General features: G+C 37.5%; 1 protein-coding gene across 2 annotated transcripts in view; it reads left to right on the top strand.

Moving 5' to 3' along the window:
- LOC306877530 (sodium bicarbonate cotransporter 3-like) overlaps window positions 1-16,922 on the top strand; it is a 46,981-nt gene that overhangs the window by 26,079 nt on the left and 3,980 nt on the right. For both annotated transcript variants that reach the window (XM_079429338.1, XM_079429337.1), the window contains exons 7-23: window positions 4,574-4,689; window positions 8,140-8,297; window positions 8,460-8,547; window positions 9,089-9,235; window positions 9,367-9,470; window positions 10,302-10,476; window positions 10,713-10,846; window positions 11,701-11,946; window positions 12,019-12,124; window positions 12,571-12,732; window positions 12,804-12,917; window positions 13,367-13,528; window positions 13,602-13,853; window positions 14,607-14,675; window positions 14,808-14,981; window positions 15,655-15,786; window positions 15,953-16,047. In XM_079429338.1, the coding sequence (XP_079285464.1) occupies window positions 4,574-4,689; window positions 8,140-8,297; window positions 8,460-8,547; window positions 9,089-9,235; window positions 9,367-9,470; window positions 10,302-10,476; window positions 10,713-10,846; window positions 11,701-11,946; window positions 12,019-12,124; window positions 12,571-12,732; window positions 12,804-12,917; window positions 13,367-13,528; window positions 13,602-13,853; window positions 14,607-14,675; window positions 14,808-14,981; window positions 15,655-15,786; window positions 15,953-16,047 (2,434 nt within the window). The remainder of the gene's footprint in view (window positions 1-4,573; window positions 4,690-8,139; window positions 8,298-8,459; window positions 8,548-9,088; window positions 9,236-9,366; window positions 9,471-10,301; window positions 10,477-10,712; window positions 10,847-11,700; window positions 11,947-12,018; window positions 12,125-12,570; window positions 12,733-12,803; window positions 12,918-13,366; window positions 13,529-13,601; window positions 13,854-14,606; window positions 14,676-14,807; window positions 14,982-15,654; window positions 15,787-15,952; window positions 16,048-16,922) is intronic.

Here is a 16,922-nt window from a genome sequence, read left to right as displayed (position 1 = left end):
GCTAGCAAAGTTAATTAAAATGTTAACAATCAGTGTGTGATGGTCATGTCTTTGGGTGTTGAATCATGTGACTGATTTGCACTGTCCGTTCTTTGCCACCATCTCACGTCCTCACTTCATTCTAACACTCCCAGCTCTCTCATCACAAGATATTTGCTTTTTATTTTATTCATCAATGTTATTTTATTCCATCTGCAGTCTGTTTACTTTCTTTTCCTCTCTTCGTACTTTTCCCTCATCCTTTCCTGACCTCCTGCTCTGGTCCCATCAGGGGAGGGTCTCTCAGCCTCCCGTCTGTCCCTCCTTAGACGTACCTCCTCCACCTCCAGTCCCCCCAGATCACGCAGTCACTCCAGAGGGTCCTGCGGTTCCCGTTCCTCCATCATTCTCAACCAGCTTCTGCCAAGCGCCAACTCCTCCCCCAATGCCTCCCCTTTCGCCACCCCTCAAAACACTCCCCCCACCGCCCACCGCGCTTCATCATCTCTCCGCTCCCCAGGAACCTCTCAGCAGGGACCCGAGCTGCTGGTGGCACGGGGATTGAGAGAGGACATTCCAGAGGTTGTGGTGTTCCCACCTGAGGAGGAGGAACTGCAGTCACTGTTTTCCGCCACTCAGGAAGAGCAGGTGGCACATGACCCGGGCAGGCTGGCACAGCTCTTGCCCCCACCGCAGTCAGGCAAATATCCAGCCCATCAGCATGATGTGTCACATGCATGAAACATTTGCTCGGCCTCTCACTCAGTTTGTCATGAGTGTTTGAGCCCAGAAAAAAAAGTCACCAATTACATAATTTTTTAAAAAGTACAAAATTGAAGTAATGCTCTACACCAGTGGTTCTCAACCTTTTTTTCTACCGGGCCACACTATGGTCCAAATGCAAGTCTCATGGGCTGCACACATGTCTTTTACATATTACGTCATCAATACAAACCAACCAGATTTATTATAATATTTATAGTCTAAATATTATGATATCTAAACGATTACAAGTGTGACTTGACGTGCAATAGTGCAGAAAGTGTGCGTTCACAAATGTAGCCAATGTTGATCCAAATATTGAAAGCATTTTCGAATATAATCATCTGAGGTTCTCTCCAGAGATGTTTTGCCACATTTCTGTAATTAAGGATGATTGCTGCGTAGTAGCCTATGGGTGTTTCTTTTTAATGTGTACATTAATGTGCAGATGTACATATCTCCTTATGCCCAGGTGCGTAATTTAGGCGTGATTTTTGATGCTCAGCTGACTTTTAATTCTCATTTCAAAAACATAACTAAAGTAGCTTTTTTCCATCTTCGTAACATTGCTCGCATTAGACCCTTTCTTTCCAGGCCTGATGCTGAGAGGCTTATTCATGCCTTCATCACATCACGGCTCGATTATTGTAATTCTCTCTTTGGGGGTTTACCAGCAAGTTCTGTTAAGAGATTGCAATATATACAAAACTCAGCTGCGCGAGTTTTGTCTTATAGATCTGAATGCCATCACATTACCCCAGTGCTCCAGCAAATTCATTGGGTCCCGGTTCAATCACGTATTGATTTTAAAACTCTGATTTTAACCTATAAAGCTGTGCATGGGCTAGCTCCAGATTACATCTGTGATTTTGTCACTCTTTCTACTCCTCGCTCTCTTCGCTCTGCTGGTTGTCTCTCCTTGTATCAGCCTCGTTGTAAATTAAAAACCATGGGGGAGAGGGATTTTTCTTATAACCGGCCTAAGCTATGGAACGCATTACCTGCGTTCATTAGGAATGCTGCTTCCTTGGATTGTTTTAAGAAACTTCTTAAGACGCATCTTTTTAGTAAAGCTTTTAATTTGTGATTATTTACTGTGATTTTATTTTGATATGTAGTTTTGGTTGATTTGTTATTTTGTTTGTACATGTTGTAGCGCTTTGAGTTTAAGAAAGGCGCATTACATGTCACTGAAACATTCATCTAACCGATTCGTTTAAACGGCTGATTCATTAAGGAATGAAGCAAGTGACTCTCTTTATGAATGGGTCATTGAATCATTGACTCACTAGATTTGTTCAAAAACAAAGATTCATTCATAATCGAAACAGCGCTGTGTTTGCTTGGAGATGCACAGCGGCTCAGCTGTGACTTTATTTCATCAACAAAATAGTTCTGAACAAATCAGACAAGTGTTCCTAAAATGTAAGGCGCTTTATATTAATTTTTGAATAAAATCAATAATGTATAAATCTGTTGTATAAATAAAATTTCACATTTGCAAACTCTTTATAATCATTAAGTTCGTTGTGATCTCACAAACTTCTATTTTAGTGAATGAAGCTCTCTACACTGCACACTGAATCTATTATTTACATCGTCTCTGCACTTTGTTTGTTACAATGAATGACAAACTGCAGTCTGCTTTCACGATCTGTGCTGTGAGGAGCAGCATGCGCAGCAATAGAGAAGCATTTCCATTGCAGTCTGCTCTCGATGGCCAATCAAAGACGGCATTGCCCAGCAAACCATAGACACAAATATCCCGCTACATTTTGTTTAGCCTGCACTGCACTACGGTTTATGCAGAACTGGGTTCGCTTTTGTAGTCTTTTGGATGGATAAAATATAGAAATCACTTTAATTTTCAAATAAATCTAACCAGTTGGAAATTAAATGCCCCCCCCCCCCCCCCCCCCCCCCCATTTCCAGCCAGCACTGATAATAATAAAAATTGTTTCTTGAGAAACAAATCAGCATATTAAAATTATTTCTGAAGGATCTTCAAATTACACTGAAGATAAAAGTAATTTAAATTATAATAATATTTCACAATATTACTGTTTTTACTACATTTTTAATCAAATAAATGCAGCCTTGGTCAACATGAGAGACTTCTTTCAAAGGCTTTCCAAAATCTTTCCGAGCCAAAACTTTTTTTTTTTTTTTGATTTCCTTATAATGGTTTTAAAATAGGATAATGTAACAACAAATATTTGGAACAAAAAATATGATTTTGCAATATTTGATACATTTCATAGCTCAGACTTCAGTAGGTAAGTGTATGTTTATGCATTAAAATATAACCATAAAATATTTACAATTCATTTTTTAATTACTAAAACAAACCTAGAGTTATACGTGAAAAAAAGATTTTAATAAATAGAAAAATAACAGATCCTAAACAATCTGATTATGTAACTTTCAATGCAATACCTCCAACACTGTTGGTCACATTCTCTCCTCTCTCTTTCTCAAACTAATTTCACACCCTGCCCTCTGTCACCCTGAACAGCATTTGAGTGTCCCCACTTGTTTTTCTTGAGTTTCACCTTGACCAGTCCATCAGAAGTTTTCATGAGTGTTTTCATGAGATCTTTACTGTCCATAAGAGACATTTCGACTTGGCACGGTTTTATCCTATCTCTAAGAATACACACAGAACATCCAGAAACATACATAGCACCTGTAATGCTCATACTGTGGTTCAGATATTAGTGTGTTCTCTTAGATGTTTTATAATGATCTAGTGGCTTTTTAAGACTTGACAAGTAAGCATTCTGTTGCCATAATCAATGCCGTTATGTACAGTGACCTCAAAAAGTATGAGAATTAGCATCTCTAGCATTAAATTTTGGAGCCACTCAAGCTTATGGGAAATTAATTTTGATTTTAGAATTTTACTGTCTGGGTCTGTTAAAGGTCTTCCAAACTCAATGAGGTCACAGGTTGCTACTGCACATGCACACCCGAAACCAGGTCAATAAAATGAATCGCCACAAATTAAACACACTATGAAGGGTGGTAGTATCTCACAGGTGCTTATAAATTATGTCGTGCTAAGGATCAGAAAGCTTCCCATTACTCTAGGTCATTGGCCTCTTGGAAAGCACTTAATTCCAGAGGTGTAAACTGAGCCTGTTGAAATGGGAGTGGGTGATGTCATAGGGTTGCTCCATGTTGTACTTTGCTGCGTTCATGTTGGTAGAGCATGCAGCTTGCATGCTTGCAAACCTGAGCAGGCTCTAGCAACTGACATTAAACAATTGCAGCGACCAATTTTTTTTGTTCCATGTGTTTACAGGGAAGACCATAGAAGGACGGCCTTTTTGCTCCCTTTATTTTTAAGTTTGCTTGACGTCAAGCAACAGGCTCAAATAGCAGGAGAGCTTGTTTTCCACGAAATGTCATCCCAGGCCTACACAGTTTTACAGTGCCTCTTTAAGGATATCGGGAGATGGTTTTTGATCGCTGTGCTGTGTGAAGCAAAAATCCTCACGCAAAAGCCAGGAACAGTTTGTTATGCCTCAGTTAATTGTTTTAACCTTAACGCTCTCCTCAAATGAACTCATCCCGTCATTCCATAAAAAGGTGTATCCAACAAATTCTCTGGGAATGTCACTTTCTGAATGGTTAACATTCAACCTTACAGCAAAGCGTCTATGAATGCACACACTGTAGTGGGATGTTATCCGGGAAGCATGTGAACTACTCTGCATGACCACACAATGAGTGTGCAGTTAACCCCCCCTGTATATCAAAGCTTTGAGTCACAAACGTACATCTAACCACTGCCCTCATCCACCACTTTCCTCTTTTCTCATCCTAACAGGTCTTCTTGCGTCCCCCCAGTCGGCTCCGGGGAGCCTGGAGAACAGTAAGCCCAGTGAAAGCCGTATGAACGGCGCTGGTGGCAGCAGGGAAAACAGCACTGTAGACTTTAGCAAGGTGAGCTCCCTGTACATCATGTCCTATTGTAAATAATGTTGGTAGTTATCACTTAAAAGAATAGTTTCACAAAAATTACAATCTTAAATCTTGGCCAACACAATAAAGCCATGAACAAGGATGCTGTTTTTTCATACAAATAAAGTAAACAGTGTCCAGGGACTGTTAAGCTAAAAATAGAAGAAAAACACCAGTAAAGATTTTATTACACACCATATAAAATGGATCTATGTGATTTAAAATGATTCCCAAATGATCATGGGATGCTACACTGTTTGACATTCATCTACCTTTTGCCATTTAACTCTTAACTCAATCTTTTCTGTATTCCAGTGCTTCATAGTAGGCCAGTTTGTTACATAATTGTGGGATAAGAACGTTTAATTTAATCCCATTTAAAAGATTTATTTTAAATAAATTTTATTGTGCATGATGCTTGGTGTAATTTGAAGCTCTTTTTGTACTTTCAAGGTGAGAGGTTTATTTGAATAAAGTGTGTATATGTATGTGTGTATTTTATTTATTTATTTATTTATTTATTAATTATTATTATTATTATTATTATTATTATTATTATTATATTTATATATATTGTTTCGGTTTAACAATATTTGTTTCTCTAATCAGTCTCAGAAAATGATTTAAAATATAAATAATTATCACAAAATTGTTAAAACTGTTTTGGAAGCATTGTTTTCACCACTAACTGTTTTATAAATATGTCATAATGTAATTCAGGTCTTGCAAGCAGATTGTAAGTAAAGGATGGAGTTAAAACTTAAATTATGACTGTTGTTGGCGCAAAACACTAACATTGTAAGTGGATTAAATGACCTGTTTAAATGACCCGATTACTGGTGCGGGATTGTTCTGAACATAAAATTCTCATGGCAAGATGGCAGATATATTCCAAACACTGAATGCTTTCCGTGTCTGTCTGGTTGGTATCAGGACAGCCAATCCCCTTTTCACTGTAGTTGCGGCTCTTTGGGAGGGGCCGGCAAAAGGCCAACTGTAAGTCTCTACACTGTTATAACCTGTCTTCCAAGTGTGTCGTCATCGAGTGTTTTATGAGGTTGTGTTTGTGACTCTGGTCTTGTGTGATGTCGTCTTGAGTGCTTAACCATGATTTTATTATTGTATTGTGTGTTGTGATTAAATTGTTTTTTTAAATGTCTTGCGACAAGGAACTGTTCCTTTTTTGATGTTGCTGTACTTCACAATATTTCTAAATCTGTGTCCTTAATATGAGATCATCAGACAGTCTTTTTTTTTCTGCTGTATTCTAGTGAGATGCTATCACAGGTTAGGTTTGAGGTAAATCCAAAACAATATGGTCAGAACATGGTCAAAGGATCATTTAAGATATTAATTGAAAAATGCTACTAGAATTGCCTGCGACTGGCTGTTACAGTGTATTTTGTAACTAGTAGTGAGCTGTTACTCCTGTGACAGTCATTAATAAAAAGCCACATTTGTGTAGCAGTGTCCGATCAGAGTATGTGAGCGGAGTGGAGCGTCAACAATAAATCAGAGCATTTTATAATCACTCCGCTCCGCTCACTGATATCAGAAACACCGCTCCGCGTCTAAAGTATTTTAAATATGTTTGAAATATCACAGTTCTAAGCCCGTTTCCGCCACTGAATAAAAAATAAAAAAAGGTTATTGCGACTTTTTATCTCACAATTCTGACTTTTTTTTCCACAGAATTGTTAGATACTCGCAATTGCGAGTTAAAGTCCAGTTTTGAGGGGGGAAAAAAGACTATGTTCTCAGAATTGTGAGTTTATATCACGCAATTATGAGAAAAAAAGTCAGAATTGTGAGATAAAAAGTCGCAATAACCTTTTTTGTTTTTTATTCAGTGGCGGAAACGTGCTTCCATACAGTTCTGTTCATAACGTACAAAAAAATAAATAAAATAACAGGAGAGTTTCAAAGTGGCTTATTAGAACACCAATAAGCTTATTGCAAAACCTTTTCCTACCACATGACAAGCTTGAAAATTGCTGCTTTTTGTAGTGCAAATTTAGTTTGTGATGAAAATAAGTTTTCGTCAGTTATTTTACCAATGGATCGATGCATTTCTTGTAAGATTACATTTGTTTGAATGCATTACTGAGAGAGCGATTGCGTGTGAATAAGTCTTGTAGTAAATCATGCTTTCAGCTGAAAATATTCAGAAGAAACAAATAAATTCCTTGAACTATAACTTTCCGCTCATGTCCACTGCAGTCATCATAGCCTTCACATTCTTTCTGATTTGAGTGATCCTTCTCTATCAAGCTAGCTAAATATTTTAAACTTGTGAATTCTTGCTAAATATGCAGTTATATTTCGGGTCGTTGGCATGAATTGTACTCGTGATGGAGCGGTGGTGGAGTGCTATTAGAGTGAGTGAAAACTGCGACGCTCCGACTTTTTTTTTAAATCCGCTCCTCGCTCCAGTCAAAATCACACCGCTCCGCTCACATACTCTGATTGTGAGTAACTTTTGCTGTTATGACAGATATATTTCAGAACCAGCCGCTATCAAAATAATCTGGCTGCGGGCGCAGGCCAGATATTATTGCTGTTGCCGACCACTGCTGTATTGCATTGAATCTGTTGTAGCGAGTAGGGTAAGGTTAGCAAATAACTTGTTTCTGTTGAAAAATAGTGAAGTATTGGTTTGAACAAATTCTCACAGTTTTATGTTTTATTATGACAGCTTTGTTTCAAAACTAAACAGAAACTCTAGACTGATTTTTTTCCCCCTGTTTTCCAACAAATGTCTACCTGGTTCTGGATGAATGAAATTACTTGAAGAAGATGGACAGTGTTCTTGACTTCAATTTGATAGTTTGTTTTGATACTGCAATTGATCCTGAACTTCAGATGATGTCCTGTTTTGTTAGGAGTTAAGTGACATCTTCCCACGAATCCTGATCCTGTTAGAAAAATGTGACTCAATAAGAGGAAAAACATTTCTCCAGACCAAACTGGTCTAGATTCTGCTGTCCCGTGGATTGTGAAATATCACTCCTCTCTCACGTGTCAGTGGTTTGGTGTGTTATATGGTTGTGCAACTGTTTCTTTTGTTGATTATCAATGAGTTCTCCATAGAATTGTTTCCCATGATTTATATTTTTGTGTGATTTTTAAAGTTAATCTAAAGTTTGTTGATCACCATGTTAAACTGGCTTAACCTGAGTTTGGCAGAAATTGAGTTCCTGCAGTCTTGAAACCAGTTTTAATTAATGCATGATTATTAACATTAATAGAAAAAACCCATCAAATATCCTGCACAGATTTGCTAATAGACTTGTTTGATTTCCGGGTTTTCTAATACTGTGGAATGTGGTTTAACTCCAACTACTCATGGTAAACCAATACACCATTCTTGTGGTTCATAAACATCTGAAGTGACACTGCTTACCTGATCTTCTACTTATCTGTGCACTTAAGGTGGATATGAATTTCATGAAGAAAATTCCTCCGGGCGCTGAGGCTTCAAATGTTTTGGTGGGAGAGGTTGATTTCCTTGAGTGTCCAATCATTGCCTTTATCCGTCTCTCACCTGCTATTCTTCTCACTGGACTGACCGAAGTGCCTGTTCCAACAAGGTAGCGCTCAGGCACCCTTGAAAATATGGCTTGCTTTTACATAAATGCACATAAATAGCTTTAGTAGCTCTCTTATGGCTGGCATTGTATGTGAAGTCTTTTGTGCAACTATTTCCTGAAGTTTTATTTTCTCAATCTTTTTTTTATTTTTTTAATATACAGGTTTCTCTTCTTGCTGTTGGGGCCTTTCGGGAAAGGGGGTCAATACCATGAGATTGGCAGGTCAATAGCTACCTTAATGACAGATGAGGTGAGGCATCCACTTTGAATAAGATTGTGTTTACAGTACTAGTCTAGCGTGCCTATAGCTCAAACAGTAGAGCAAGTTCTTTTGAACTTTCATCAAAGAATCCTTAAAAATGATCAGTTTACACAAAGATAACAGTCAACATTGATAAAAGTAAGAAATGTTTGTTGAGCACCAAATCAACAATTTAGAACCTTTTTTTGAAAGATAATTTGACACTGCAGTAATAATACTGTGAATTCAGCTTTGCATCAGAGGAATAAATTGTATTTCAAAACATCTATTTTCATTTGTAAAAAAAAAAAAAAATTCACAATATTACTGTTTTGACTATTTTTGATTAAATTAATGCAGCATTGATGAGCAAAAGAGACTTCAGAAACATTAAAAAATTTCACCGACCCCAAACTTTTGAATGGTGTTGTTAAGACGACATTGAAGGAAGCTCAGCTTGTCTTTACTCATAATCCTGATTTTAAGATTGCAGCAGTTCCATTTGCATAACTGCATTTTCAGTTTCATGTCTTCTCTAACCGCATGACAGATCTTTCATGATGTAGCATACAAAGCCAAAGACAGGAACGACCTTCTGTCTGGCATAGACGAGTTCTTGGACCAGGTGACAGTGCTCCCTCCAGGAGAATGGGATCCCACGATACGAATCGAGCCACCAAAGAGCGTCCCGTCTCAGGTAATCATCGCCTCAGAGATAGTGATAGAGTAGTGATAACCAGAAGTTTGCTGGTTCAGTCTCTGCAAAAAGCCAGCTATGAGCCACTGGGTTAACAGGGGGTTGTTGTTGCCATTTTTTTATGTCTGCAGGAGAAGAGAAAGATGCCTTCCATGCCTAATGGCTCTGCTCCACTATCAGAGATTATCAAAGAAGAGGAACACCACGCTGGACCGGAACTCCAGAGGACAGGACGGTTAGAGCTAGTCTAACCTCCAACATTTATTTGCTGCTTACTTTTTTTGCATACCTCAACCATATTATTGTTGAGTTGGTCTATAAAAGTAGGTACCGGTATGCAAAGCATATATTAAAACAGAGAGATTCTATTATATCATGCCCAAAATATGGCTGATGGGATTATATACATAACATAGACATGTTGTGCTCTTGCATTAAGCCATTAAATTGTCTGGACTTTAAGGACATGTATAAATGCGTGTCAAAGCTGAACCCTGCTGAACGCAGTGTTAAAAGAGAGAAAGAAGGGGGTGATGTCAGATTTACTTAAGTCTCTTTTGATGAAGGAGGACCTTATTAAACGCGCATTAAATGGAGGGTGGTAAAAATGTTTTTATGGTGCAAATTTTGTGAGCCTTTCATGTTGGAGGTATTGAATAAAGGCGGTATATTTAACAGTGGTGCCCATCCTTTGATGTGTAGCTTAAAATGGCCAGCTGGATACAGTTGTGTAAGAGAGCCGTCCATTAAGACGTGTTTTAAGGGCCCCAGAGCGCTCTGAAAATACAGCACACCCTAAGCAGCCATTTGGACAAAATGAGAAACCCTTATAATATCATTTCCAAATGCATTTACTAATTTTATCTCCATTAATATAGGGACTTTACTTGGTTAACTTCACTGTTATACCCAACAGACATTCATAATTTCTATTTTATAAGAATTAAGTGGATGTTAATACAACATGTATAAAAACAATATCTATTATTATTATTAGTTTGTTAACCTGATTTGATTGCTTTTGTATGTCCTGATAGTATTTATTCTTTTATTTTCTTCATCACAGGATATTTGGTGGACTGGTGCTAGACATTAAGCGGAAAGCTCCGTTTTACTGGAGCGATGTGCGGGACGCTCTTAGCCTGCAGTGCTTGGCCTCTATCCTTTTCCTCTATTGCGCCTGCATGTCCCCTGTCATCACCTTCGGAGGCCTTCTGGGGGAAGCCACCAAAAACAACATAGTGAGTCAGACTTGTAGACTTAGCTCTGTCTGGAAAGAATAATGGAGGATTAAATCTCTGAGTAGAGCAGAGAGTCTGAATAAGATTCAGATTCACTGGAATCAAGAGTGTTTATTAAGCATAGTCTTCCCTATGCCTTAAAAGATATAATTTCTGCTTCCACAGAATGTATTTATTCTTTGTTTGAAACTCTCCCACATTGTTGATAACATCTCTTTTGGCGGTGTTTGTTTTAGAGTGCCATTGAGTCTCTGTTTGGAGCTTCGCTGACCGGTGTGGCCTTCTCACTGTTTTCTGGTCAGCCTCTCACTATCCTGGGCAGCACTGGGCCAGTTCTAGTTTTCGAGAAGATTCTTTTCAAGTTCTGCAGGTGAGAGAGAATTACTTTCAATAGTGTCTCAACATTCCTCATTCTGTCCCTCGTGCGTTTTACATTACATTACGTTATTCTCACATTTGAAAAGATTTGCTGAGAAAGTGGGACAATTTATGTAATTTTGTCACTTTAAGCATTTTGTAAAATATAATTGTACTGCAGAATTATAGTCTATGAAATTATTGAACTGAATTCACTCATTCACAGAGCTAAATCAAACTTATAATACAAACTTAATGGCCAAATAAGCCAATGAAAATTATTGCGATGTATTGGATCCTTTATTTTATTTAGCTTGCAATCTTATAAATGAATGAATATTGAGGACTTCTCCCTAATATTTTATGAAATATCAGCACTCTTGTTATGCTGTTTGTCCAAATTATTTGCTTGTAACTAATTATTGTTTAAAAAAGTTAAAGTATATAAAAATAAAGTATAGCATGTCACATTCCAGGCAATGGTTGACATTTCATGTCAACTACAGTTTAAAAAGTGAAATACAATTCTGATTGTTTCCTCTTATGAAAGGTTGATTTTTAAACTCTAAGTAGTACCATAGTGCCATCTGTTGGTGCTGGAAAATGTTGGTGTAGCACTCTGGACAATACAACACACAGTTTAAGTTCAGCCTCATTTTAATCCTTTATGCAGTTATCCAAAACCATTAGTGTCTATATGTTTTTGTGCAGCAATGCAAACTATAAAAATGCATAATTGCTCGGTTTCAAAAGTCCTGTTATCCCTGCTCTATACAAAAACACATTGCTGATTATATGAAACACACAGAATATGTTTATGATGCTTTGATTCAGATAGTGATGTATAATATGTCTGTCTCTCCTCAGTGACTACGGTCTGTCCTACCTCCCTCTGCGCACTAGCATTGGCCTGTGGACGGCCTTCTTGTGTATCGTGTTGGTTGCCACAGATGCAAGCTCTCTAGTGTGCTATATAACGCGATTCACAGAGGAAGCCTTTGCAGCTCTCATCTGCATCATTTTCATTTATGAGGCCTTGGAGAAACTTTTCCAGCTGGGGGAGATGTTCCCTTTCAACATGCATGACAATTTGGATAACCTCACGTTTTACACGTAAGGAAATATTCACCTTGTTGTATATTGTTTTATGTTTATTGTAAGTTTATTTATTTGTCTTTTTCTTAGATGTCAGTGTTCATCTCCATCTAATATCACAGAGCAGATGGTACAGGCATGGAATCAGTCAGGTTTTAATCCTGAGACCATAAACTGGAGTGACCTTGATGTGCTAGTAAGCATTTCTTTCTTCACACTACAGTTGTAGTGTTTTTAATAGTGCTGCCAAAGTTAACATTAATAGGAGAAATATTATTAATGGCATTACACATTAACTTAACATTTTGATTTTCATTTTTTTGTCCAATTTCAAAATAATCAGAATAAGGTGGACAGTCAGAATAAGTGCAGCATCAAAGGTGTCCAGTTGCCAGACTATAATTTATCAGTAAATGATAAAGAAACAAGTTTTTAACAGCATATTTATTTCTAAATCAAATGCAATTGGAACTTTTAACAAAAGTAAAATATAATTTTTTTTTTTTTCTGTTGATTTCTTTATCATCAAATCTTAACATGTAAAATCTTTTCATTTTTAAATAATTTTTACTTGCACTTGTATCCATGTCAAATAAATACAATATCTTTAATTATTGCTTTTTTTCCTCTCTCTTTTTAAAGAATTGCAAGAAACTCCTTGGCGAGTTTGTGGGTCCTGCTTGTGGACATAATGGCCCGTACATCCCTGATGTATTGTTCTGGTCTGTCATTCTGTTCTTCACCACTTTCTTCCTGTCATCCTTCCTCAAGCAGTTCAAGACCAAGCACTATTTCCCCACTAAGGTCAGTAGAGTCATGCGCTGATCATGTGCTGATAGTGTTATTTGCTCTAACATTTAGTTTCTGTCCTCCAGGTCCGCTCTTCAATCAGTGACTTTGCAGTTTTTCTAACCATTATGATTATGGTCTTGGTTGATTACCTGGTGGGCGTCCCCTCTCCTAAACTACACGTCCCAGATACCTTTGAGGTACTATAAATGTCATTTTCTGTTATTAGTTTGTGTATGTTCATCTTGTTAGTTCTTAAACCAGATTCAACAGATCATGTTTGGCTGGTTTTAGGGTTTCTGGACTTTTGACCTTTGTTTCCACTCTTCTAAATTTGGCCAAACATTATTATACTCTAAATATTATTAATATTATTGTCTAAATAAGTTGAAATTAAAAACTCACTAAAATCAGTCAAATGCTGCAAGTGAATTTAGGCATCACAACATTAGCTTTATTTGAGCATTAGATAATGGAAAAGGTGATCTAAATGTGAAAATAGGAGAAATAAGAGAACAATATTGACAATACAATACAGATACCAATAAATTAAGCACTCTCTAATATAGACTGATAAGTGAAATGGCACAAAAATTGTTCATCCCCAATAAATAAAATTTTATGTTTGTGTTTTTCTTCTGTCCAAAAGCCCACCTCTAAGAACCGTGGATGGCTGATCTCACCTCTGGGTGATAACCCCACATGGACGTTGTTTGCAGCAGCCATCCCTGCCCTCCTGTGCACCATCCTCATCTTCATGGATCAGCAGATCACCGCTGTCATCATCAATCGTAAAGAACACAAGCTCAAGGTCAGTTTGACACCTGATCCAGTCTGTGCAGCACTGCAGCGGTCCTGGGGCTCATGATTCTGTTCTTCTGCAGAAAGGCTGCGGGTATCATCTTGACCTTCTGGTGGTGGCCGTGATGCTCGGCGTGTGTTCTGTGATGGGCTTGCCATGGTTCGTTGCTGCCACCGTCCTCTCCATCTCTCACGTCAACAGTTTGAAGGTGGAGTCGGAGTGCTCAGCCCCCGGAGAGCAGCCCAAGTTTTTGGGCATTCGTGAGCAGAGGGTTACTGGGTTCATGATCTTTGTGCTTATGGGTCTGTCTGTCTTCATGACATCAGTTCTAAAGGTATGGCTCAGTTTGTAGTGCAAAAAAGATTAAAATATATAATTCTTAACCCTCTTATCCATTTTTTACATGATCGAAAATGGGTTGAAAAACCTGTTTTCCTACTATATAATTTCTGTTGTCTGATTGATAATTTATACTTTTTAGCAAGTAAATGTTTTTAAGTATCATTCTAAAAGCATCTATGTTCAGGTCATGTTACATGGGTCTACTTGCTGTAAAATCTTCACTGATTTTTATGAAGTAAACAAGAATACATTTTATATTCTTATGCCAATATTTCAAGATGAACACTAATTGGACTGAAGCCGCTTTGGTTTCCCCCCCTACCCCCCTCTGAAAAATCATGTTAAAATGAATACAATTTTAAGTCCTCTGATATGTCTTCATGGAGATTACACTGATTTACTTATCAAAATTTGATCTTACTTTTTGGCCATGTAAATATTTATAAATATAAAATATAACATATTTAACACCGTTAGGGCCTTTTGAAAACTGAGGAGTTTTTTTTTTTCTCCTGGAGTATGAGCTCCATATTCCACTATATCATGCTATATGAGCTATAGAAGTGTGATGCATCAAAAATGATACCTAATAAAAATAAAACAAATAAGCTATTTTTATTGTTTTATCATTTGCAATAAATAAATAAAATACATTTAAAAAGTCTTATTTCCACATGTCTGGCTTTATAGGATTAACGGTGTTTTTAATTGTAATTTTTCTTATTTCTTTTTTATTTCTCTTTAGTTTATCCCAATGCCCGTGTTGTATGGAGTGTTCCTCTACATGGGTGTCTCCTCACTCAAAGGCATACAGGTTAGCACACTTTAATTTTCACAATACTTTATCTAATTACAGGATTGATTTATGTCTTATTTATACATGCAGGTCAAACTAAGGCTATGATGGATGTGTGGTCATGTTGTTTGTGTATTCATTGCACTGCAGTTCTTTGACCGTATTAAGCTGTTTGGGATGCCGGCAAAGCACCAGCCTGACCTGATCTACCTGAGATACGTGCCGCTGTGGAAGGTTCACATATTCACAATAGTTCAGCTCACCTGCCTGGTGCTGCTCTGGGTCATCAAAGTGTCTGCTGCTGCGGTGGTCTTCCCTATGATGGTACGTTTAAAATCTCATAGGTCCCATTTACACCTGGTATTAACGTGTGATTTGTGTATGTGATATGTTTTAGCCGAAATGCATTTACACCTTAATTCTAATGTGCCTCCAGTGTGTTTAGATCACGCTTACCTGCACAAATTATAAATCTCCATTTCAGATGCTGTTAATTGAAACAGTTTTTGAATTTTAATTTCAGAATAATACTTTGTCAGTTCTTGCTTCTTTTTTTTTTTTTTACAAACAATTTAACAAATGTTAATAGGGATTGGAAGTTGATAAAATGTTTTAAACAGTTCGTTTTGGGTAGAAAAATTGGATTTCATGTGTAATCCAGTAAAATCCTACAATATATAATGAAATATTGTTGATTAAATATCTTTTTCACATTGCAAGAAAAAATGCCAATAACAGCTCCATTAAAGTGATGTACAGTATATGATTAAAAAAAGAAAAAATACTTGGGTACATTTAAGAGTGTGTTTATCTCCGTTTCACCATCTTTACTGCAAGTTTCCCCCAAAATTTAGCACAGAAATTCAATTCTGTCTCTGCATGCTCATAGATTACATTTAGAAAATAGATTTATTTAGTTAATCTTTATTCGGATTTTACTGCACATCATCCATTGTTGCATGTATTTTTACTCAGGTCTTGTATTTGCTTTCTGTAGGTTCTTGCTCTGGTATTTGTGAGGAAGCTTCTGGATTTCTGCTTCATGAAGAGGGAGCTTAGCTGGTTGGATGACCTAATGCCAGAAAGCAAGAAGAAAAAGGAAGATGACAAAAAGAAAAAGGCAAAAGAGGTACTACTTCAAGATGTGAACTGAAATTTTAACATCAATATGATGGTTTGTTTATCTTCTCTTGATAATATATAGACTTTTTGAATATTTCTATCAACACACATTTCTTCCTCTATCGTCAGAGTTTTTGAACAGCCTACTTTTATGTCACTATCTGTCTACCCAGGAAGCACAGCGCATGATGGAGGCTGAACGAGGAATAGCGATCCCTTATGATACTGGAGACCACCTGGAAATCCCTGTGAAGACCCCTAAAATCAGGTTGGTAAAAGTTCATAACTGCAGTATACAAGACATCCTGTGAAGTCTAACCCTATATGAGCGAAGACATTTCTCCATGTGGGTTTCTCTTAAACACCCTGTGTTGGCCTCATTCAAGGGCTCATTCAGTACGTTTTGACTGGTTTCTTTTGAGACAGGTCTGACAGCATTGTCTCTGACACCTCGTACGAGGAAGACACGAGCGGAGTGGTTGGTCTTTTGTCTGCTCTCAGGCCTGCTTGAGTTCTGGTTACCGCATACTCCCTCTTTACAGCTATTAATCCTCACTTATGTTTATTTAACGCAGAGTATTTTGCACATCACGATGTGAGTGCATGTTTACGAGTCGTAAGCTTCCTCTGACAGCTCTGCATCGGTTAAAGCTATTGATGCACCTCATTCAACTCATCCTTTCCCAATGCAGAACAGCTTCAGATGATGATTGTTGCTCATGATTTACCTTGTATGTCTGGTAATTGACAGTTCATGTGTAAACCAGAGCTCAGTAATATCTAAACATATTAACCAGGGCCATCTCATTGACAGACAGCTGTTTCATTGACCTGTACACTTGTTAGGCTTCACTAACAGGTTACAAGAGCATTTTCGGAGCGCTAACTCTCATTAACATTAGAGGCATTAATATTACAGCAGTGACTCATTTAGCCTTTAAATGACAGCTGAAGACAATTTCTTTACATTTTCTTGCCTCAAGGCCAGTGTAACCCACATTATTAATGGCTCTCAGGAATTCTTGATTCTTATCGGTCAGTTGTGCAATTATGTGGTCAGATATTTTATATAATTACACAACAGGATTAATCATTATTAATTGTATCCATCTCAAAAATGTGCTCAAACCAGTTGTTGTTTTC

Source organism: Barbus barbus (assembly GCF_936440315.1).
Source record: "Barbus barbus genome assembly, chromosome: 12".
Lineage (NCBI taxonomy): Eukaryota > Metazoa > Chordata > Actinopteri > Cypriniformes > Cyprinidae > Barbus > Barbus barbus.
Note: the sequence above shows the minus strand (reverse complement) of the source record. Positions and strands in the feature narration are given on the sequence as shown.